Source organism: Salvia splendens, chromosome 4 (genome assembly GCF_004379255.2).
Source record: "Salvia splendens isolate huo1 chromosome 4, SspV2, whole genome shotgun sequence".
In the NCBI taxonomy this organism is placed as follows: Eukaryota; Viridiplantae; Streptophyta; class Magnoliopsida; order Lamiales; family Lamiaceae; genus Salvia; species Salvia splendens.
In genome coordinates, this window is record NC_056035.1 from 17,528,151 (window position 1) to 17,553,735 (window position 25,585).

Below are 25,585 nucleotides of genomic sequence, written 5' to 3' on the forward strand. Positions count from 1 at the left end.
AAAATGACAAAATGACTCTATTATTATCAAACGGAAGGAGTACTTACTTTACTCTATTTTATTTTACTTTTTTTTATCTCTCTACTTTTTTTATTTATTACTTTATTCTTTTTTAGTTACGTTAGTATATTAATAATCCAGTGGCAATGCTAGTAATTCCACCAAATCCCGGACCCAAATCCAAGCGCCTCCCAGAAAATATCTTCTCTTCTCGAACCTTCGCTCTTGCTTGACTTCTCATCCTTTTTTTTTCTCGCCGCGGAAGAAGATATTTTTCATCTCCCGTTGTACTTGCACCCCTCTTTATAATGAAATAGTTCTCTGCGTCGTTTCCCCCTATTCCGGTCGATGCTCAAAAGTTCGCCGCCATCACTAAATGCTCTCCCTCTAATCTTCTGAAGAAGATCAAATTAATCGGAAAGTTGAAGCTAATCAATTTCTGATATGGATCGAGAAGGAGGATCCGCAGCCGGCTCTTATTGCTTCTACACCGCTCTCGGCGTTCGCAATGATGCCTCCTTCTCCGATATCCGCTCCGCCTACCGCAAGCTCGCACTCGTAATTTCCTCTACCAATTTTCTCTATTTCAGTTTTGGAATTCTTATAATTCAGATTCTCTCTTTTCTCTCTCTAGAAATGGCATCCGGATCGGTGGGCGAAGAATCCATCCGCCGCGGGAGAAGCAAAACGCCGCTTCCAGAAAATACAAGAAGCCTATGCTGGTAAATTTTATAATCGCGCTATATTTACACACAGTATTTCCGAATTCGTCTAAGAATTTTTCTGTTTGTGTGAAATAAATGATTGAATTTGGGGGCGCAGTATTGTCTGATAAGGGGAAGAGGTCAATGTACGATGCGGGGTTCCTCGATCTGCTTGAGGAAGACGAGGTGCGTCCTCATTTTCCGCTAAAATATCTTAGATATTTTTCTTCCTCTCTATTTAAAAAAATTTAAATATTAGTATTTGAGATTTGATAGAGATTTGTTCCCTTTGCGCATTTTTTGGTGGATGAATCATGACTGAATGAGTGGTTGATTTTAATTTGATCATTGATTTTCGTATAAATTTCTCTTTTTGTCTGGCTTCATATTGTGAATTGTATGTGTGTGTATCTGCTTCACAAATGTTTGATGACATGGTTAGCAGAAGTGGACTAGGAAATTTTGCGAGGAATATGAATGATGTCTCATACTACTACTTAAGCTTGCCTCATGGTATTTTTTTTCCGTCGTTTGATTAGTTATCATTAAAAGAAATAATTATTTGAATTTACTTAGATGAATTTGTTGTTTTGAGTTCAAACAAATTACTGAAAGAATGCCAGAGTTGTATGATGAATTTTATTTTATTTTCATTTATAGATTTCATAATGATCTTCAAACTTGGTCTGAAAATTAGATTACAGAATCATCTTTTCAGATATCAAATTCTTATTCTTTAATGCAAATGTAAAACTATTCTTTTTGAAAACATTATAATTAGATTCTGCGATAATTGCTGTTGAGGATAATGTGGTGCCAATATATCCCTCTAAACTTTTGTTGAAAACAGGGGATGGGTGATTTCCTCCATGATCTGGTGAACATGATGGAGCAGAACGTTGGGGCTGAGGTATGAGATTAACATTTCATTTCATTAGAGTATTATATTCACTAAAACATTGAAACACCAGTCACACTCAAACATTGAAAAAAACACATTTTGAATGGGTAATTATATTATGGTGTGAAGGAGGAGAGCTTAGAGGATTTGCAGAAGACATTTGTGGACCTGTTTGGTGATGATCTGGTGGATATGATAAACCAGAGCAGCTATCCTGACGGTGAGCAAGCTGGGATGCGGCGCCGGGAGCAACACAAAGGAGCAGCCAAGCGCACTGCCCATGTGTAAGACTAGGCGGTTTCAGGAAAGGTGTTGTGCCACCATCTCCCTTTTCCTCTGGTTGTAATACTACTCATGCCATTATGTAAAGTTAGGGGGGGGGGGAGGGAATTAGGAAATTATTCGAGGGTAGATTGATTGGTTGTTAGTTTGGTAACTGCTGCTCAACTTTCAAAACTCAAGCTTTTTGGCTGCTGCCGTTGCGTTATAAACTTAATTATCTCCTTTTAACTTTAGATACTACTGTACTACTACTACTACTTTGCTATTTATCCTTATCTTGGTTTTTTTCTTTTAAAGAGGTAGTATTATGTTCATAAAAAAGGACAGGTGATACATTGCCAGCTAAAGACCAAGAGTGCAGAAAATAGACTATTGTGGATTTTGATCGATAATATCGTCTTCCACAATTTTTTGATTTAAATGGTTCAGTTTGTATTACTGCCATGACAAGTACAATCATAACTAATATTCTCTCTTGTCTTAAAATGAAAGTATTGTTTTTTAAAAATGTAAAAGAAGTACCCCCTTCGTTCACTAATACAAGATGAGTTTTGATATGATGCAGGTTTTAAGAAATGTAATATTCCATTTGTCTCACAGTAAGAGTTATATTTTGTCATTTTAATCTGTTTCTTAATAAGAATTATATTTCATTTTATCATAAATGGTAAGTGGGTAACACATTCTATTATAAAATTAATTTAACAGAGAGGATTTCATATTCTACTAATTTTTTAAATCCTATTCTTTACATTTCTTAAAAGTCATGCATATATCAAATGTGACTCTTATTGTGGGACAGATGGAGTCGAAGGTTAGTGGTAGGTGGATCCTATTTCTTGCTCCAACCTTAACTTGTTGAGATAACCCTTTTTCGATTTTCGTGGCCGCCCCTCCGTCCGTAGGTAACACCTTGAACACTTATTTTCAGCCCAAGTAATTAATCCTCATGGCCCGAGTTTAATATACAAGGATTTCTTAGGGTCATCATACTTTAATTAATTGGCCCAGCTCATTCCTTTTTGTTATTCTAGCCCAAAAACTATTCCTCTATTTTTCTTATTATCTGCGCAACTAAGACCATCCACAACGCGTCTCGCGCCGGGCTCGCGTCTCGTCTCGGAGAGACGAGACCCCCGCGAGACGCATTGCAGCGGCCATCTCGTCTCCAGCTCGCGACCGGCTCGTCGCGTAGCTCGTCTCGGAGAGACACGAGACGAGCTGTCTCGCCACGCGCCCGAGACACGTGGCACGTCCCCATGCGTGCGTGACGCCCACTCGCTGGCCCGCGAGTGGGCGTCGTCACTGATGACGCAATAATTCATTTTTTTTAAAAAAAAAATCAATTTTTAATAAAAATTTTTTTTTTTTTTTTCAAACGGTAATATTACCGTTAAATATTTATTTTCATTTTTTAAATTTTTAATTTTTTTACTCTATAAATAATTCTATTCCATACTCATTTCAAACACAAACACACATCTATTCCTCTCAAATCCTCTCTATCACTCCAATTTCCATCTTCAATCAACTCAAACAAATGGATCCTTTTGAGCAAATGCGCCAATTAATGGAACAATCACTCGAAGAAGATCGACGACGAGAGGCGGAGGAAGCCGCACCACCCCCACGACGCTCCCAGAAGTACATCAATCGGAACCGGGAGGAAGCCGCCGCACGGTTAGTACGCGACTACTTCTGCGATAACCCGATTTGGGGAGATACCTATTTCCGTCGCCGTTTCCGCATGCGGAAACCGCTATTTCTCCACATAGCGAATACTTTGGCGGCCAGGGAGGAGTTCTTCCGAGAAGGGTTCGACGCGGTCGGTCGTCCCAGCCACACGACGCTGCAGAAATGTACTGCAGCCATCCGGCAGCTTGCGACTGGACAAACGGCCGACATATTCGACGAATACCTGCACATCGGAGACAGTACTGGGCGCTTGTGCTTGCTCAACTTCTGCAGAGGCGTCCGGGCAGCCTTCAGTGACGAATTTCTCCGGAGGCCAACCACGGAGGATTGTCAGTTCCTCCTCAACCTGCACGAACAAGTGCACGGATTCCCCGGGATGCTTGGCAGTGTCGATTGCATGCACTGGCAATGGAAGAATTGCCCGGTGGCTTGGAGGGGTTCCTACACGAGCGGCCACAAAGGCACCCACCCAACCGTTGTACTCGAGGCCGTTGCCGACTACCGACTTTGGATCTGGCACGCGTACTTCGGGGTCCCTGGCTCGAACAACGACGTAAACGTGCTCCAACAGTCCGACCTCTTTACCGAAGTTTTGGATGGTAAAGCGCCGGCCATCAACTTCGTCGCCAACAACCGACGGTATAAAATGGGGTACTATCTCGCCGACGGCATCTACCCGAAGTGGCCGACCTTCGTGAAGACGTGCGGCAGGCCAGCGAACCCAAAGCAGGCTCTTTTTGCGCAGAAGCAGGAGGCTGCGCGTAAGGATGTGGAGAGGGCGTTCGGGGTTCTCCAAGCGCGCTTCAACATCATCAAAGCCCCGGCTCGTTCGTGGTTCATGGAGAGCATGGTCGACATCATGTATACGTGCATAATCTTGCACAACATGATTGTCCGAGACGAAGGACCCGATGCCGGAAATTGGTTCGACCCCGAATCCCCCGGAAGCTCAACTGCAAGTAGTCCGCCGCGAAGTGGAGCGCATCCATCTATACAAGACCGGTTGGCTATTCGGGCAAGGACACGCGACTCTAGCGCCCACACCCAACTCCAAGAGGATCTAATTGAGCACATTTGGGAAAACTTTGGCGGAGAATATTAAATTATGTCATTTTTATTTTTTTAGAATTTTAATTATGTCTTCGCTTTTTTAATGTTAAGTTGTAATATTGTTTTAATTTTAATAAAGTGTGTTTGTTTAAATTGAATTGGGTTTTAAAAAAATTATAAATTAAATTGAATGAATAGTAATTAAGAGACGGTATAGAGACGGTTAAGAGACGGAGCGTTGCAGCCTCCGTCTCTTAGTTAAGAGATGGAGGAAAAAAGGACAGTGGGGCCCTTAAATAGTGCTCAAATAGTAGTTAAGAGACGGTTTAAGAGACGGTATAGAGACAGCGTTGTGGATGGCCTAAAGAAGAGGTACACCAAACGAAATCGGGAACTAGAGAAAATCCCAAATCGGAGGAGCCCCAGTTCGACCACCTCTCTCAAATTTCCGGCCCGACGCTCTTGCCTTGTCGCCAGCGCACAGGGCTGCCTCGAGATGGTCCACAGACACTGCAGCGCCGTCGCCGGTTTGTGCTTCGTCTCACCGTCGATCAGCGCTGCTGTCCGCCGACGGTTCCAGCCACCACTGCTGTTCGTGGTTCCGTCATCGCCTGTTTCCAACGAGACCCGCCGCCGTTGTTGGGTGAGCACTGCACAGCCGCGATCTCAGCTCCGTCCGCCGTCAACTTCCGCGTGGTGCTGTAGCCGACCGTTGATCCAAAAGGAGGTATCGCACTTCTCCTTCTCACATTCCAACTCCTTCTTCTCCAAATTGATAACCTCCATCATCGCCGCTGCTCTCCTCTTTCACTCTTCACTTCGGCGGTGCTCTGCGCCGGACCAGCGGTGAGGGCTGAACCGGCCTCTCCGCTGAATCTTGCTTTGTTGAAATGGGCAGGCAAAAGAGTGAAGAGCTTTCTCTTGATTGCGATTTCTTAGCATTCGGATTCGTGATTGACAATTGCCGTGTTTCTCTTCTACTCTCTCGTTTTTCTCTTGCTGATGATGTTTGTGGATTGTGTAGTTTTGGGAGAGAACAGACTGGTGATCAATTGAGAACAGTGTATCGATAATAAAGAGAGTGAAGTTTAAGGAATTGATTGGTGATTATTTGGCTTAAATGGTCATGAATTGAGGTAATTAAATCATGATTTAATTTAATTTAATTTGATTTAATTGGGTGATAAATTGCAACTTCACGGAGAGTATCGGCTGAAAGAAGATTAAGATTTGTGGAGGAAGGATCTGCACTAGAACTTATGGGACTTGAGTGAATGAATTAGCCACTTGGGCTCGGACAAGAATATAGAGATTTGGGTTCAACAAAGATGTAATTAGATTTAATTATGTTAGGCCCAACATGTAATCAAATTAATTGGACTTTATATTTATTTGGTAAGTCCAAAATAAATAAGTATAATCTAATTCAATTCTTTAGCAAGACCCAAAATATTATCCATTCCTCTGGCTCAACCGTGAGCGTTCAATACTCTTTTAATCGAGCGTAGGAAATAAAGAAAAATAAATATGGCTTCAAATTCGACCTCCTTTCGAGAACGACTAAAAGATATAGAAAAAGTCGGAGTGTTACATGAAGTTCGTGATATTATTCGCCAAAACTATCATAAAATCGAAACAACTAAATTCAAGAATTCTAATTTTTTATTTTCAAATTAATTGCGTTAGATCTTTTTTTTTTAATTCGTATTATGGATGGTAGTGTTCAATTTTATCGTCAGTTGAATAAATTCGAAAGTTTTGATGTTGACTTTTTAACATTATAGTATATTTTTGAAATGTCACTCTTTTTATAGTAGAAATTCAAAAAATGTTATAATCAGTATATGAGTTTTTGGCATTTTTATTTCAGACTTATTTAAGTTTACGTTCTTAGTCGTATGATTATAAAGTGTTAATTATATTTTTTTAATATAAAATTCCAACTAAAGATATTGTTCATCTGATTAGTTGACAATATTAAATGAGTAAAAAAAGAAGTGACTTTAATTACCGTTGACAATGTTAAATGAGTACAAGAAAAAATAAAATCAATCGTGCATTGCACTAACACTAATTACGAAGTATTAAAACAAAACAAACTAATTTCAATTTGTAAAAACTTAGGTATGTTCTTGGACACAAGTTGTTAGGCCCACAATCAGTAAAACTTTAATATACATTGGGTACTTAATTGAACTATATCTTCTCTTGGCTTTTTCTATTTTTCCAAAATTAGATTTTTGCATATAAATATGATTGTTTTTCGAAAATTAGTTAATCAAATTGATCGAGAGATTTCAACATGCATCTTTGGTAGAATCTTATACACCCTCCCCCGTCCGCCATTTATAGTCCCATATTGATTTGGCACGAATTTAAAGAAATTGTTTGACTTTGTGAAGAAAAATTGAGAAATGGGTTAATGGAATATGGACCTCACTTTTATATAATGGTTTTATAACTGAATGTGAGTTTAATGAGTTAGGTGAGTGGTGGGGTCCATTTACTTAGAATGGAAAAAGGTAAATAGGACTATAAATCGCGGACACCCTGAAATGGCAAAATGAGGGGTATAAAAATGTTTAACTAGGTCAAAATTGTAACATTTCATCAAAAATACATTAAAAGTTTAGATTAAATACCTGACTTACATGCTAATATTTGTTTAATATGTTTATAATTCTGATCACAATATTATATGCTAATAGGTAAAATGACTCGTAAACTATGAAAATTTGCAAGGGATTGCATGACACGCACACGCACGCTCTGATTGGGCACTAGCCATGAGTGCATGCACGTGCGCGTGAGGGCGGATTTTAGGTGTTGCCATTAATTTGTGTTGCCTTTAATTTTCTAATTAGATATTTTAGGTTGCCTTTAATTTGTGTTATTTATTTTATTTAGTCAATAAAAATTTTAAAAACAAAAAAATAATGGTGATATGGAAAATGGGGATGGGCAGATTGATAGAGCGGACTATTGCAGGTGTATGTGCTGGAAGATAAAATGCTGGCGTGGCAGAGAAAAAATGGAGATGGGCAGATTCATAGGACAAACTATTGTGAATTCCATAATGCGTAAATCTCTAAAATTGGATGCTATGATTCGCAATTCATACATATAATATCTCATCTTAATGCTTAAGCCTAAATGCATAAACTCATGATCAATCAACCAAAACTATCATAAAATCGGAACAACTAAACTCAAGAATTCTAAATTTTTTATTTTTAAATAAATCGCATCAAATCTTTTTATGTTTTATTTTTATTATGGATGGTAGTGTTCAAATCTATCATCACTTGAAGAGATTTGGACGTTGACTTTTTTAACATTATAGTATGTTTTGAAGTGTGATTACTCTTTTTATAGTAGAAATTTAAAATTGTTTTAATCAACATATGCATTTTTGGCATTTTTATTTCTGACATATTTAAATTTATATTCTTGGTCGTATGATTATAAAGTGTTATTACATTTTTTTAATATAAAATTCCAACTAATGTTATCGTTTCTCATTTCAGCTGATTACTTAAGAAGAAATAACTTTAACTATCGTTGACAATGTTAAATCTGTACAAGAAAAATAAAATCAATCGACCGCACAAGAGTTGACACTAACTAAGGATTATTATAACAGAAAAAACTAATTTCAATTTGGAATAATATAGGTATGTTATTATGGATCGTAGTGTTCAATTCTATCAGTTGAAGAGATTTGAACGTTTTGACGCTGACTTTTTTTTAACATTATAGTATATTTTGAAGTGTGATTTTGCTCTCTTTGTAGTAGAAATTCAAAATTGTTTTAATCAACATATGCATTTTTGGTGTTTTTATTTCAGGCTTATTTAAATATATGTTCTTAGTCGTATGATTATAAAGTGTTATTACATTTTTTAATATAAATATCCAACTTATGATATTGTTTTAATATCAACTGATTAGTTGACAATGTTAAATAAGTACAAAAAAGAAGGGACTTTAACTACCGTCGACAATGTAAATTGAGTACCAGAAAAAATAAAAACAATTGTGCATCGCACCATAGTTGACATTAATTAAGGAGTATTAAAATAGAAAATTTAATTTTAATTTGGAATAATATAGGTATGCTATTATGGATGGTAGTGTTCAATTCTATTACCAGTTTGAAGAAATTTGGACATTTTGACATTGACTTTTTTAACATTATAACATATTTTGAAGTGTGATAGCTCTTTTTATAGTATAAATTCAAAAATATTTTAATCAGCATATGCATTTTTGACGTTTTTATTTCAGACTTATTTTTAAGTTCATGTTCATTGTCATATGATCATAAAGTGTTATTATATTTTTTTAATATAAAATTCCAACTAACGATATTGTTTCACATTTCAATTGATTAGTTCACAACGTTAAATAAATATAAAAGAGAAGTGACTTTGACTACCGTGGACAATGTTAAATGAGTACAAGAAAAAAATAGAATCAATTTGGAATAATATAGGTATGTTATTATGGATGGTAGTGTTCAATTCTATTATCGGTTGAAGAGATTTGGACTTTTTGACATTGACTTTTTTTTAACATTATAGCATATTTTGAATTGCGATTGCTCTTTTTATAGTAGAAATTCAAAAATGTTTTAATCAGCATATGCATTTTTATCGTTTTTTATTGTAGATTTATTTAAGTTTATGTTCTTAGTCGTTTGATTATAAAGAGTTATTATATTTTTTAATATAAAACTCCAACTTATGATATTGTTTCTCATTTCAGCTGATTAGTTGACAATGTTAAATGAGTAAAAAAAAGAACTGACTTTTCCTATCGTTGACAATGTTAAATGTGTACAAGAAAAAACAAAATCAATCATGCATGAGGGTTGACATTAATTAAAATGTTTAAAACAGAAAAAAAAAACAAATTTCAATTTTGAATAATATAGGTATGTTCTTGGACACAAGTTATTAGGCCCATAATCAATTAGGCCCAGAATCAATAAAAATTTAATAAAGATTGGGTACTCAATTGAACTTTATCCTCTCTGGGTATTTTCTATTTTTCTAAAATTAGGTCTTTACATATAAATATGATTTATTTTGGAAAATTAGTAAATCAACTTTACATGAAAGATTTCAACATTTATCTTTGGCAGAATTTTATATAAGAATGTTAACTAGGTCAAAACTGTAAAATTTCATCAAAAATACATAAAAGTTCAGAATAAATACCTTACTTACATTCTAATATTTAAAATTTAGATTAAATACCTTACTTACATTCTAATATTTATTTAATATGTTTATAATTTCTATGACAATATTATATGCTAATAAGTGAAATGATGCATATATTCGAATAGGAGCGTAACAAAAAAATAAGAAAATTTGCAAGTGGATTGCATGACACGCACACGCGCGCTCTGATTGTGCACTAGCCATGAGTGCATGCACGTGCGCGTGAGGGCGGATATTAGGTGTTGCCACTAATTTGTGATGCCTTTTATTTTCAAATAAATTGCATTAAAAATCTTTTTTTTTGTTTTATTCTTATCATGTATGGCAGTGTTCAATTCTATCATCATTTGAAGGGATTTGGACGTTTTGACGTTGGGTTTTTTTTTATACCGTTATAGTATATTTTTGAAATGTGATTGCTCTTTTAATAGTAGAAATTCAAATGTTTTAACCAGTATATGCATTTTTGTTGTTTTAATTTAAGACTCATTTAAGTTTATATTTTTAGTTCTGTGATTATAAAGTGTTATTATTTTTTAATATAAAATTCCAATTATTGATATTGTTTCTCAGTTCAGCTGATTAGTTGACAATGTTAAATAAGTACAAAAGGAAGTTACCGTTGACAATGTTAAATGAGTACAAAAAAGAAATCAAATCAATCATGAATCGCACAAGAGTTTACACTAATTAAGGAGTATTAAAACAGAAAAAACTAATTTCAATTTGGAATAATATATGTATGTTATTATGGATGGTAGTGTTCAATTCTAGCATCAGTTGAAGATATTTGTGCGCTTTGACGTTAACATTTTTAACATTATAGTGGTCCTGAATATATGCCCATTTTACGATTTTGGTCCTATACTTTATCTTTTGAATTTTTGCATCCTGAACATTTCAACTCGGATCACAATTGGTCCTACACCAACAATTCCATCAATTTTTAAACGGTTATAACCCGATTTTGACCGATTTTGATGGTTTTAACAGTCTCATTCGGGTTGAAACCGTTTAAAAATCGGTCAAAATCGGGTTAAAACCTTTTAAAAATTTACGGAATTGTTAGTGTAGGACCAATTGTGATATGAATTGAAATGTTCAGGATGCAAAAATTCAAAAGATAAAGTATATGACCAAAATCATAAAATGGGCATATATTCATGACCAGTTTTGGCCTTTACTCTACATTTTTTAATATAAAACTCCAACTAATGATATTGTTTCTAATTTCAGCTGATTACTTGACAATGCTAAATATGTACAAAAAAGAAGTGATTTTAATTTTCGTCGACAATGTTAAATGAGTATAAGAAAAAATAAAATCAATCGTACATCGCACGAGAGTTGATACTAATTACAGACTATTAAAACAGAACAAATTAATTTCAATTTGGAATAATATAGGTATGTGATTATGGATGGTAGTGTTCGATTCTATTATCAATTGAAGAGATTTTGACGTTTTGACATTAACTTTTTTAATATATTTTGAAGTGATATTGTTCTTTTTATAGTAGAAATTCAAAAATGTTTTAATCAGCATACGTATTTTGGCGTTTCTATTTTAGACCTATTTAAGTTTATGTTCTTAGTCGTATGATTATAAAGTGTTATTACGATTTTAATATAACACTCCAACTAATGATTTTTTCTCATTTCAGCCGATTAGTTGACAATGTTAAATGAGCACAAAAAAGAAGTGACTTTGACTACCGTTAACAATGTTAAATGAGTATGAGAAAAAACGAAATCAATCGTGCATTGCAAGAGAGTCTACATTAAGTAAGGCGTATTATAAAAAAAACTAATTTCAATTTGGAATAATAGGTATGTTCTTAGACCTTGAATCAGTAAAAATTTAATCAACATTGAGTAGTCAATTGAACTTTATCTTCTCTTGGTATTCTTTAATTTTCTAAAATTAGGTATTTGCATATAAATCTGTTTTTTTTTTGGAAAATTAGTAAATCAAATTTATAAGAGAGATTTCAACATTTATCTTTGGCAGAATCTTACATAAGAATGTTTAACTAGGTCAAAATTGTAACATTTCATCAAAAATACATTAAAAATTTAGATTAAATACCCTTACATGCCACTCCCTCCGTTCCAGCTAAGATGGCACATTTCTTAGTCGGTACAAGATTTTAGGAGTTGCAAGGGGATTGCATGACAACCAAACGCGCACTCTGATTGGGCACTAGCCATGAGTGCATTCACATGCGCGTGAGGGTGGGTTTTATGTGTTGCCTTTAATTTTTTAATTAGGTATTTTAGGTGTTGCTTTTAATTTGTGTTGTTTTAATATTTTATTTTATTTAGTCAAATAAAAACTTTAAAAAGATAAAAATAATGGTGATATAGAAAATGGAGATGGAAGAATTTATATAATGGACTATTGCAGGTGTATAGGCTAGAAGATAAAATACTGACGTGGCAGGAAAAAAAGACTATTGCGAATTTATACATATAACATCTCATTCTATGCTTAAGCCTAAATGCATAAACTCATGATCAATCAACCAAAACTATCATAAAATCGAAACAATTAACTTCAAGAATTCTAAATTTTTTATTTTCAAATAAATCGCATTATTTTTTTTTGTTTTATTCTTATTATGGATGGTAGTGTTCAATTCTATCATTAGTTGAAGAGATTTGGACGTTTTGACGTTGACCTTTTTAACATTATAGTACTCCCTTCGTCCCACTAAAGATGACTCACTTTCCATTTTGATTTGTCTTAACCAAGATGACTCACTTTCCATTTTGATTTGTCTTAACCAAGATGACTCATTACTAAAAATGAAAATACTTTTATCTCTACTTTATTCACTCTCTCTTATTTTACCTTCTCCATTTCACACACAAAATAAAGTTGCATAAATTCTCGTGTCGCACAAGGAAGGGTTCATCTTTTTTGGGACGGAGGGAGTATATTTTTGAAGTGTGATTGCTCTTTTTATAGTAGAAATTCAAAAATGTTTTAATCAGCATATGCATTTTTAGAGTTTTTATTTAAGACTTATTTAAGTTTATGTTCTCAGTTGTATGATTATGAAGTGTTATTACATCTTTTAATATAAAATTCTAACTAATGATATTTTTTCTAATTTCAGATGATTAGTTGACAATATTAAATGAGTAAAAAAAGAAGTGACTTTAACTATCATCGACAATGTTTAATGAGTACACGAAAAAATAAAATCAACCGTGCTTCGCAGGATGAGTTGACACTAATTACATAGTATTAAAACAGAACAAACTAATTTCAATTTGGAATAATATAGGTATGTTCTTGGACACAAAGTTATTAGGCCGACAATCAGTAAAAATTTATTAAACATTTGGTACTCAATTGAATTATATCTTCTCTTGCCATTTTCTATTTTTCCAAAATTAGGTCTTTGCATATACATATGATTTTTTTTCCTGGAAAATTAGTAAATCAAATTCATAAGAGAGCTTCAACATGTATTTTTGGCAGAATCATACTCCTCAGAATGTTTAACTAGGTCAAAACTGTAACATTTCATCTAAAATACATTAAAAATTTAGATTAAATACCTATCTTACATGCTAATATTTATTTAATATGTTTATAATTCCGATGACAATATTATATGCTAATATGTAAAATAACGCATATATTCAATTAGGAATGTTACAAAAAATAAGAAAATTTGCAAGGGGTTGCACTTGCATGACACGCGCACACACGCGCTCTGATTGCGCACTAGCCATGAAGTGCATGCACGCACGCGTGAGGGGTGGACTGCAGACAGAGAGCCTTGCATGCAACTCAAGTTGCTGACTTCTTCATCTCCGATGGTGGGCAATGAACGGAAAAGAGGGGCGGATCGTCTTTCAAGCCGCCGTTGCGTTTTCTTTTGTAAAAAAATCTGCAAACGTCGTTCATTTATTACATCTTCCCGTTGGAATGTAATAGGGAAAATAAAGTTTAATACATTTGACAAAATATTACTCCTTTAATGTTTAATTACTTGCATCAACTTTGAAAAAAGTCAACCACAGTGAGATACATTAATTCACTGCGTTAATATTATATATAAACGGGTGCACCAGTAAGTATTCAATCATCGATTCTATTCATTTTGAAAATTTAAGGTTAGTTTTTCTTTCCCACTTTATTTTTCTTCACCCTAAATTTCTTTAGGTTGTAGCACTTCGATGAACGAAATTTAATTTCCTTTCTAATCTCACCTCCAATTCTAGTATGCATCTCATATTGTGTGTGATCCCCTTACTAATTTCATTTATTTTTTCAAGTTTGAGTATGTAATTTGTTAATCTTCACTATAAAACTACGGCGATGTACTCCTCTGTTCCATGTAATAGAAGCGTTTCATTTTCTGCACTCGTTTTGAAAAAATAAAGCTTCTCTATATTATTATCTATCTTACTTTACTTTTCTCCACTTTAACGATTTATTATTATTTTTTCAAAACGAGTGCAGAAAATGAAACGTCTCTAATAAGGCGGAACGAAGATAGTATTAATTAGTTGCTATTTAATTAAGTTCCACGCACACAAATATATATACATGTATGTATTTTGCCTTAATTTTTATATTTTCTGTGTCAAGTAGTTGTGCAATATTATTATGGTTGATTTAATTAACTACAATCTTGAATATATAGAGCATGTTTACCGAAGAAGAAATAGGGAATTTCCTTGGAGTGTTGCAAGTGACACCAGAATTTATAGAGATTGAATGTGGCAGCACCAATCCAAGATATGGTGACACAGCAGGCAAACTTAGGGTTTTCAGTGATGGGAGAGTGGAGGTGGATTGCATTTGTCGTGCTGATTGCGATAAAGGTAATTACAAATTAATTAGAAAATTTTCAAATTTAGAATATAATGTGATATATATGTGTGGAATCCCAAACTATTTTGTTTTTTATGTGTTCTAGCTAGCTAATTGCTAACTAGCTAGGGTGCGTGCAGTTAGAGTATCCCCGGTGGAGTTTGCAAAGCACGCGGGAAAAATAAACGCGCACGAGAAGTGGAATAGGCAGATATGGGTGTTCGGTAAGGACGGGACTAAAATAGGGCTTTGGAGAACATGTTTGTTGAAGCATCACAAGCATACTTTCGTGAGGGGGGTGCGCCAACTCATCCATCGCGACGAGTTCATACGATGCTCCCAATGCGACAAAGAGCGTCGGTTTAGTCTGCGAACCAAGGACCATTGCAAGATCTATCACGACGCTCTTGTCAAACCAGATTGGACTTGTTCCGACATGCCAAATCATCCGTACGTAATTAATCATATAAATTAAATATTACTAACATGTGTATTAATAAATTAATTTGTGTATTATTGTGTTAATAGTAGATTGAGTTGCAGTGTTGGTGAGGAGAGGGAATCTCGGAAAGTGAACAGAGGTTGCCCTAGAGCTACCAAATGTGAGGGTTGCGAGCAATGTGTTTGTTTTGGTTGCGAGATGTGTCGATTTGAGACTTGTGCTTGTCAATCATGTATTGATTTTATAATCAATATCTGATTTTATTTTTTTTTTTGGTTTACATGTACTCTTAATTCTCTTTTAGGCTCGCTCCTATGTGGTACTCTTAAAAAATAGTCCTCCATCATTTCATCACATCTCAATAATTTTTGTGAAATTTATACCCACATAAATTATAGAATTGTAATGAAACTCAATAAACCCAAATTACTAGTATCACCATGTTTCTGAAATTACTGCAATCAATTTATTTTAATTTTTAATCGTAGCAATTTTACATTACCTCCATATCATCTTCATGTACTCCCTCCGTCCTCGAAAATAATCTCATTTTGCTATTTTGAAATATTCATAAAAAATATTCTCGTTCTAAAAATAAAAAAGTTTTTATTTCATACTTTACCCATTTTTTTCTATTTCCCGACTTTACCTACTTTTTCTCCATATCTTTCTTATTTTACCTACTTTTTCTCATTCTCTCTTTACCAATTTCTCATTCAAACTCATGCATCCATAATTGGAACTATTTTTTGTTGACAGAGGGAGTATTATTTGCACGGATACAAAATACTTATAAATTGTACATATTTAATGCATAATAGTAGGTAGTAATTTATAACAATTATAATAGTGTAAAATTGTAATTTACCTTTTTCACATACATATATTGCAGTCAATATAACTAAACTGAACTCCAATTCCAATTCCAATTTGTTATCTTTAATTTAGCCAAAGCTCTCAACAAAATAATATCTCTTGGTATCTCTAACTCATCCAAAGCTTTTAGCAAAATAATAATAATAACACTATAATGACTCCTACATATATTGAAAAAGGGTGATGTACTGTTCAAGAAATAATCGACAGCCAAATAACAAAATACGATTGATCTGCTTAAACAACTCTTACAAGTCTGTCAATATGAAAATTGAGATTGTAAGATGTTCACTATGATAAACTATCTTGTAGTAATACAATTATGATGACTCCTGCTCCTCAACTCATATCTCAAGCAACTGAATCCAAGGTAGAAGCTCACGTCCCCTCGGAGAAGAAGAGTTCTTACAATTTACCACTCTGCAATTCACCACTCATCTCAAACAAACACTGATAGGATGTTCTTCTTTAGGGTGAATTCATCGGCCTTTGTTGCGCTGATTGACTGCATCAACAACAATGCCATGAAATGAAACGAATACTTCTTCCAGAATGCAAGCAAGAAATCAAGGCTGTACATTGCTACTAATGTAAAGTAGCATCCAACTGTATATCATGGAGAAGTCGAGGAAAAATCAGTCGCAGAAAACCATTTAGCAGAGATGTACCTTAGAAACTATGCGCTCCAATCGTAGGATTTCGTTCTTCGCATACTCAGAGCCTTTGTCCATGCAGCTCTTAGCAGCTTTCACATAGATCTTCCCATATCTACACAAGGATAATAAGAGGGGAGAAAATAATAAGTTTTTAAATGCACAATCTAGAACAAAAGCATGTTATAACATCACTACACACTGATAACCTCGCAGTTGATCCCTTGAGCTTCCCAGCTTCGTCCTCTAACCGTTTGAATACAATTTCTTTCTCCTCGTTTTTTGCACTCAAAAATTCATTCACTAAGTTTCCAAGCTCGTCAATGATACCAGCCTATAGAGGAGATAAAGTAGATCAGTATCACAAACAGAAGTCCACATGATCAAAATCAGAAACTTAGTCACAGACTTTGGAGGTCAGTTTTCCTTTAGCATCTCGGCTTGTTCCGCACTTCTCGTTAATGAAAGTAACAAAATCCTCTAAATCTCTCCCACCATCATAATCTTCACCAGCCTTGTTGTTCTTAGGGAAGAACTTCAATGTAGGAAAACCGCTAATACCATACCTGCTAGGCAAAAGATACTTCATAAGAAAACCGATGCCACATTACCATCCAAAGGGAAGTGTATAATTCTCAGAAATCTAATCAGGACTTCAAGATGCCACTATGGCTCCAGGCCAGAATTTATAAGAAACAACTACGTTTTTTAATGAAGCAAACTACTGTGCTTTCTGCTCTTACTTTTCAGCAAGATCTTTGTGTGCATCAGCATCAAGATTAGCGATGACCACATCTTCCTCCAAATTAATTGCTGTTGCAACCTTTTCATAGATCTACATGTCGAATAGATATAGGTATCAATATCTTATTAAACTCTTCTAGAGTCATGATAGTGCAATTAGCTAGGAAGTACTGCACTTACAGGAGCAAGGCTCTTGCAATGACCACACCTGGAAAAGAAAAGCATCAAAATAGATGTATAAATTGGACATACTTATCAATACGGAAAATATGTCATAATAAGAAGCCTTCTCAAGCTGCTTTTTCAGGGTCAATCAAATAACTCAAATGGCACAGACAACCACTTCTCACATCACATTACAGTGTTCAAGAGAAAGCAACTCAAGTACACTTACCAGGGTGCATAGAACTCAACTAGAACATCCTTCTTCTCATCAAGTACAACCTCATTGAAGTTATCAGGAGTCAGGACCACAACATTTGAAGGGGTGGAAGCAATCTTGACATTGGTACCTGACAAAAGAACAAGTTGATGATCATCACTTACCTGGGAGACAAGTAAGCTAATAAGTAGAAACACTAAAAAGAGAGCATCACATTGTCCAATTCTCATCCATGATTTCATAACTAAAGATCTTCACGAAACTGAAAGATTGGCATACACATACGATTTTTTGCTCAAAACGTTATGCCACCAGAAATAACATAATCATTAAATAAAATATGATAAACCTACACATATAATTGTGGATGATAAATATGACATAACTAGAAATGCTTTACCTCCTTCACTGTTAACAAATTCGGCAAGGGTTTCAGCAGTCCTTGCACCTTCATACCTATTAAATGAAATTTTTGTTCATTAGGCATGCTGTAAAAATGCTTTACCAGATACTTTAATGTTCCACTTCAAGGAAAAAGGCAAGAAGGAAGAAGTTTTTAATAAGAGTATAACCCACTTTTTTGGCTCCAGGGAACCTTTAGGGAACCATTGGATAGTGGGGTACCCAGAAACCCCATACTTGCTGCAAAGGCTCTTATGCTCATCACAGTCAACCTACAATAGGACACATGAAGCTGTTGACATTAAGCAATTATTTTATCATGTGATTAGGAATGCAGAGCATCAAGTTGGTGTGTTACATTCCTGAGATCAAGATATTTAAAGTAGGGTAACAGCAATCATAATACTATAAGAAACAACTACTAGACAGACCCTCAAATTAACTTAATACTGTGATTAAGGACAAATCTCAAACAAAATAATCTAAAACTCACAAACAGAATGTGGCAGCATCAGTCTAACTACAAGTTGCATCAAGAAAAACAAATACTAATAGAAGAATAAGACATCAGAATAATATCAGTTAATGATATATAAACTGTTTCAGTATAAAGCTGCGAAGAAATCTGACAGTGCATAATTATAACCTAGACGAGGAGGTCAGTGAGGGGGCTCAGGCCTCCAAAATTTCTCTGCCATTCAATAATCCTGTATGTGTTTTTGTTATATAAGTTCTGATTTTTTTTCCATATTGATTTCGTTCTCTCGAATAGATGTGTTTTACTGCACCAGCGTACAAGAAGATGTTACTGTGAAGTCGAGAGTCCAAAAGCAAAAATCTTGTTTCCGAGTGACCATTCATCCTCCAAAATGGAACTAAATACAGCATTTAACTTGAACATTTGACTGAACCACAATGGAATATTTGAAATTTAAACAATCTCAAGGCCTTTACTCATATATACAATGATTTCCAAGATTGAAAGCATGGGAAATGAGGAGTACCAAATTCAGTCCCAAACATGAAAAAGAACAAAAGATGAGCTAACCTTTCCAATCAAAACTGATTTTGCCTTCTTGAAACTTGCACCGAGCTTTTCGAACTCGGGAGCAAGCTTCTTACAGTGTCCGCACCTGCATCATAAGATGAAGTCTCATATCACGAATCTGAAACTACATAACTGCAGCAAAAGCAGGAACAATACTGAAATATAACCCTGCTAGTTACAACTGATCAAGTTCGAATTCCACTTATTCTAAAATTTGTTGTCTGCAAATTGAAAACTTGAAACTGTAATTAAAACCATACATCATGGTATGCAAATAGGCAAACCAATGCTTACTATTAGAACTGAGCCACCTACCCCTTAAAAGCCTTATAAGAGGGAGGGTTATCCACACTTATATAGAGGAGCTAGGATCATCATCAAGTCGACGTGGGACAAGAATTAAGAGTTTTAACACTTACCACCATTTATTACACGATACAACAACAACGCGTAGAGATAGATAATTAAACGTACCCATTATTTAACTAACTAACAAATACTATATCGAAGATGTAAGCGAGCTAATCAGATATGCATCAAAGATCTACACAATTGTATAAATAAATATGGAAATCAAAGACTTAACACAATATTACTCATATTACTAAACACGAAAACAAACATACGAGAAAAGAATTTAAAAACACAGGTGAAAATTGAATAAGTAGATGGGATCAAGAAATAAATTTCGTACCAGGGAGCGTAGAACTCGACGAGAGCACCACGGTCTTTGCCGACCTCTTGGTCGAAATTGTCTTCGGTAAGAACAATGACGTCGTCGGCGTAGGCCAAAGCGACCAACAACAGCGTTAGGGCGGGGAAATAGATCGGCGATCTCCACATCTTCGGTGCAATCGGAATGAAAGAGAGGTCCTTTGTGTGTGTGTCTGTTCTCTAGTCCCTTGAGCTAATTTTTTTGTGATTTTTCAGTGGTTTTTACTTCTGTATTTAATTGTCACCAACTCCACTTTCTTTCTTTCTAGTGACTTTCTTCTAAGAGCATCAACAATGGCGTCCGTCCTGGCGAAATTCTGACCGGCGTGCCGGAATTCCGCAGCGGATGTCCGCCATTGTGCATGGTATGCACGGATACAGAATTCCGCCGAAGACACCACAATTCCGCAGCGCGGAATTCCGTCGCGACAGGTGTGCGGACGTCCGTCATTGCATTGACTCCCACGGACATCCGCGCGGAATTCCCGTTTATTACATAATTTTTTTTAAATTTCTATATATACGGCTCGTTGAACTGCATTTCATTTGCACCACTTGTTTTTAAATCACAATATTTTCAATTTGGTGAAATGTACTTTTCTTTTTTTTATTTAATGAAATTTTTTTCCCTATTTGTGTCGAAATTTTAATTCTGTAAATTGTTTAATTCCGAAAATTATTTAATTTGTGAATTTGTGGTTTTTTTAATTGTGGGAAGTCCTTGGGAAGTCCTTCGGGATATCCGCCACTGTGCAGTGGGAAGTCCTTATGACGTGGCAGTGTAGTGGGAAGTCTGTATGACGTGGCAGGAGGTATTTTTGGGAATTCGGCGGGGAATTCCGTCGGGAATTCCGCGCCACTGCTGATGCTCTAACAAAACTACTTCCTCCGTCCACCAAATATTATCCACGTTTGAAATAAAATGAGTGAAAAAAATTAATAAAAAATAGATTCTATATATACGGAGTAATAGAATGTGAGTATAATGAATTGTTAAAAAGGGTGCTTCATTTACCAAAAATAAAAAAACCAAAGTGGATAACATTTTGTAGACGAACCAAAATAGCAAAAAGTGGATAGTATTTCATGGACGGATGGTGTACCATTTTTTTCAGATCAAATTAAAAATATTAAAATGTATTTAAATAATACTTCTATTGTCCTTATTACTCCATGCGTCCTGCTTTAGAAGTCCCGGTTGGGATATGACATTAAAAGGCAAATAAAAAATAAATTCAAACTCATTTAAAAATTAGATTAACCAATAAATATAAAAGGTAAAAATTAAAAACCCTTCCCATTCCACCTCATTTCGATCTCTCCATCTCTCTTTGTTTACTCTGCCTCCATCCCCCCAACCCTAATTTCCAGATCCTCCGCCCTCCCAAACCCTAATTTCCAGATCCCCAGCCGCTTTTAAACCCTATCGCATCCTTAAATGGAAACCTAAACCCCACATCTCCACAGTCTCCGCCTTCTCCGCCTTCCTCACCGCCCCCAGCACCACCATCTCCATCGGTCCATTGGTCTTTCGACCAAAGCTATGGGTCGACTGAGTCTATTGTCGCCACCCATTACTCCTCTATTCCCACATATTCGTTGGAGAATACAGACTCCATGTCCACCGTCGTCCCTGAAACTCTGATCTCTGTGAACCCTATTTGCTCTCTTCTCACTTCGCTCTCTCAGTCGACCGATCTGTCATTCAACTCCACTTTGGAGTCGATTGATGCTACAAGCGATGTCGATCTGTCATTCAACTCCACCGTTGTCCCTGAAACACCACCGACCGCTCAAAAGGGTGGGTACACCGAGGAAGAGAAGCGATACCTCCGATTCATGTCAATCTCCGATTCATGGCAATCCAGTTCCCATATTTTTTGTTGCTCCTCTAAATATGTGAGTATGATTTTCAATTGGAGGTTTCTCGAGGGAATTGGCCTTCGGCCATCCATATGACAATTTTTTTTGTTTCTGACGCATTGTGATTAAGCCACCCCCAATTCTTGGGTTTGGAGGCTTAATCATTTCTGTGGTGTTTTGGTGAATTCTGACTTGGTGGAGTCCCGGTTTGGTATGCTTTGTTTGGTGGTGTCTTGAATTGGTGGTGATGTGAATTGGTGGTTTTTTGGCTTGATGGTGTTCTGGGCTGTTGGTGTTTTGGTTATGTGGTTTCTTGGTTTGGTGGTGATGTGGGTTGATGGTATTGTGGTTGTTGGTGTTTTGGTCATGGTGTGTCTTGGTTTGGTGGTGTTGTGGGTTGATGGTATTGTGGTTGGTGGTGTTTTGGTTTTTGCTTCTTGCTTACCTGCTGCTTGAATACCTGTTGCTTGATTACTTGGTGCTTGGTTCCTTACTGCCTATGATGTTTATGTTTGATGGTTCATTAGATGGACTGTGTATGCTTACCCAATGATGAGAATTCTCTGAGGGACATGGTTTTTTGCATTATGCTTCATGATTGTTGATTGCCTGCTGCATTTTGGTTCCTGCTCTATTGCTTACCCTGTGATGAGAACTCTTAGATGAGATTCATGGTTTACAACAAGTATGTTCCTTATATATTCAATGCATTACAATGTCATAGTTCAAAAACCAAAAGCAAAAATCAAAATGCACCTTGTGTGATCTCTCCTAGTAGCCAAATGCAGTGACCAAATCCCCAATGTCATAGGCTGCACCATCATTGTTCTGAGGCAGTGCTAGGTAGTCCAACACCTCCCTCACCACCCCTTCTTCCACCTCCTAACACATTTGGTAAAGTCTCTGTCCTCTCTAGCTTTTCCTTGTTCATGTGGCGGATTATGTAATTATTCCCACCTTCCACCTCAAGAATCTGTGAGAGACAGCTTGGTAGTGTGAGGAACACCTTGTTCAGTGTTTGTGCTGACAACTCCTCAAAAGCCATACACACATTCTGCAATAATTCATCCATAATGTTGCATGGTTTATCATCATGCAATGATTGTATAGCTCTGAAAAACCAAGGTCTAATATATTTGTGCCAAGGGAATTTGGGGGCTGACAAACCAGTTGGATTGTGAATACATTTGAGTTTACAACTGCTTCAAACTCTGGATCAGCTGTGCTTAAGTGTGGTTTGACATTATCCCATTGAACGTAAATCTACTTGCTTGCACTTGTGGGCCACTTTGAATGAATGGTTGGTATTATTTGTACAATGTGAATGAAATGCCTACATGATGACCTATGATGAAAATTTGTTGATTGGTCTGATAGAGTAGAAATGGACCTACCTTGTTGTAAGCCACTCTCTTGTCACTACTTGTGTCATTGTTAGATGGGCTTTTTCTTCATTATGCCCCTTGGTCTGTTCTTGGAGCTCCTCTTAGCTACTACACTTTCTGTGAATGGATAAATGCCTAGCTTGCCATCAAAAAGTGTTTCCCCATCAAGCCCAAAGTGTGGCCTGCTAACAGCACACATGAACATCACTTTGGTTATGAATTTCTTTGACTAACATGATCTATGTGGCTCTTCCTCATCGGGCAAGAGGTAGTATCTGTTCGCTCTTCTTGTCATGTAAAACCACTTTTCATCTATGTGAACAACATTGCGCATTTCATTGTATGCAACCTTACATGCACTTATGTTGGGTTGAAGTTGACTAAAGCACCACCTCAATCTTGCTAACTTATTATGATCGGTTAGATGTGGCTTAACTGCACTTGTATGGGGTCTAAGCTGTTTCTCATTTACCCACCTACAAAGTGTGGTTTTGCTAACCCCAAGCTTTGGAGCCAGCTTCCTATAGGAAGATCTTTCAAGAACAGATAGTGATCTAACCTTATCTTCATCCAAAGTTTTTTTCTCCACGTTTATAGCCTTTAACTTTGTATATCATGCAAAGTTATTAAATATCGACTATGGCGGTGATATCGCGCTATATCATATCGGTTTGTAATGAAAACGCCATTGCCATACTAATTCATGGCATTTTTCTGTATCGACCGCCATGCCCGCCAAGGTCGTGGCACCATGGCATCACTATATCCCGCCATGGTGGTGATTTAGGCTAATTTGGACTTTTTTTGGGTCTAATTTTGACTTTTTAATGGGGCATTTTACTTTTTAATTGAATTAATTAAACCAGCCCACTCAACCATTCTAACCCATTTTATTTTATAATTAAAATGAAAATTAAAACTCTATCGGCTACTCCTATTCACAATCTACCTCCTAAACCTCACTCTGCCACCGCCCAACACCTCGCCCCCCTCCAGCAGCCCAGCACCCTCCAGCAGTCAACTCCTTCCACCAACAATAGTAAGGTATTTTGTGATTATATTATATGTTGTACCCATTCTATATTGTAGAAAAAGTAACGATATCAACCTCAGCTGGGTTGACCCATTCACATGTTTCAAAGTCAGTACCTATGTGATAAACAAAAGCATGCCTACATTCTGGCTTTTGTTTACTAACTATTTTTTTAATGTTTTCTTTGTTTTACATATAGAATTTACAAGAATGTCTCATGGAGAATAAGCTTCAGCAGCTGCCACTAGGGGAAAAGTTTCGAATAGAACTGATCTGAGCTGGAAGTAAAGGCCTCCAATTGATGAAAAGTCGACTAATAAAGTCAAATGCAACTTTTGCAACAAAGAGATGAATGGGGGCATCACAAGAACAAAAGAGCATTTGATGGGCAAGAAAGGAAAGGTTGCCACATGTCCTAGTTGTCCGAAACATGTGCGAGAGGAGCTTTAGGATCACTATCAATCCAAAAAAAATTTGAAAGCTCAGATTTTTCGAAGTATAAGGAGTTTGTTGATCTAGGTGGTACTGGTAATACAAGTGTCGATGATGAAAATGCAGTTGAAGATGCAACAGTAGCGAGAGGGCCGATGTATGCATTTATGAAAAGGTCCGCAAGTGCTGAAAAACTAAGCAAAGAGAAGATGAGGCAACAGAATGTGAAAGAATCTCTTGATAAAAAAACTATAGGGCTAGTCCATCAGAATATTGCTCGGTTTTGGTGTCAAGCAGGCTTGTCGTTCAAGGCGATTCGGTTGCCGAGCTTTGAAATTATAGTTAGATCAATTGGAGAATTTGGCAAACATTTGCCAATTCCTAGCTATCACAACATCAGAGTTCCTCTTTTGAACAAAGAGATGGAACATACTGAATCATTATTGGAGAAAAAGATGAAGGAATAGAGGGAGGTTGGTTGCACGATTATGTCAGATGGATGGACTGATCGGAAACAGAGGAGTATTATTAACTTTTTAGTTAATTCTCCTCGTGAATCGGTATTTCTTAGATCTATTGATGCATCTGACATTGTGAAAACATGAGAAAAAAATATTTGAGATGCTTGATTCTGTGGTTGATGAAATTAGTAAAGAAAATGTTATCCAAGTAGTAACAGACAACGAGAGTAATTATGTTGCAGCCGAGAAGTTGTTGATGGCAAAGAGAGAGCATCTTTAATGGACTTCATGTGCGGCACATTGCATAGACCTAATGCTCGAAGATATTGGTAAGATTATCGTGATTAAGAATACAATTAAAAGGAGTGTTAGTCTTGTTGGCTATATTTATAGTCATGGTTTTACCTTACACTTGTTAAGGACTACCACAAACAAGAAAGAGTTAGTGAGGTCGGT

General features: G+C 36.0%; 3 protein-coding genes across 3 annotated transcripts; 2 read left to right on the forward strand and 1 right to left on the reverse strand.

Annotated features, from left to right (window-relative positions):
* Nucleotides 1–248: 248 nt before the first annotated feature.
* On the forward strand, nt 249–2,120 carry LOC121801238 (chaperone protein DnaJ-like). The gene is made up of 5 exons (XM_042200688.1): nt 249–558; nt 635–722; nt 823–890; nt 1,555–1,614; nt 1,735–2,120. The coding sequence occupies exons 1-5, from the start codon at nt 445–447 to the stop codon at nt 1,891–1,893; spliced, it is 489 nt and encodes a 162-aa protein (XP_042056622.1). The 5' UTR covers nt 249–444; the 3' UTR covers nt 1,894–2,120.
* Nucleotides 2,121–14,527: 12,407 nt separating this feature from the next.
* Nucleotides 14,528–15,394, forward strand: LOC121800753 (protein ULTRAPETALA 1-like). Its single transcript, XM_042200259.1, has 3 exons — nt 14,528–14,705; nt 14,835–15,144; nt 15,226–15,394. The coding sequence occupies exons 1-3, from the start codon at nt 14,528–14,530 to the stop codon at nt 15,392–15,394; spliced, it is 657 nt and encodes a 218-aa protein (XP_042056193.1).
* Nucleotides 15,395–16,212: 818 nt separating this feature from the next.
* On the reverse strand, nt 16,213–20,175 carry LOC121801344 (protein disulfide-isomerase like 2-1-like). Its single transcript, XM_042200814.1, has 11 exons — nt 19,936–20,175; nt 19,242–19,326; nt 18,368–18,465; nt 18,192–18,247; nt 17,804–17,921; nt 17,590–17,617; nt 17,409–17,500; nt 17,075–17,231; nt 16,875–16,999; nt 16,681–16,780; nt 16,213–16,517 (listed from the first exon to the last, which is right to left on the reverse strand). The coding sequence occupies exons 1-11, from the start codon at nt 20,082–20,084 to the stop codon at nt 16,452–16,454; spliced, it is 1,074 nt and encodes a 357-aa protein (XP_042056748.1). The 5' UTR covers nt 20,085–20,175; the 3' UTR covers nt 16,213–16,451.
* Between the last annotated feature and the right edge of the window lie 5,410 nt (nt 20,176–25,585).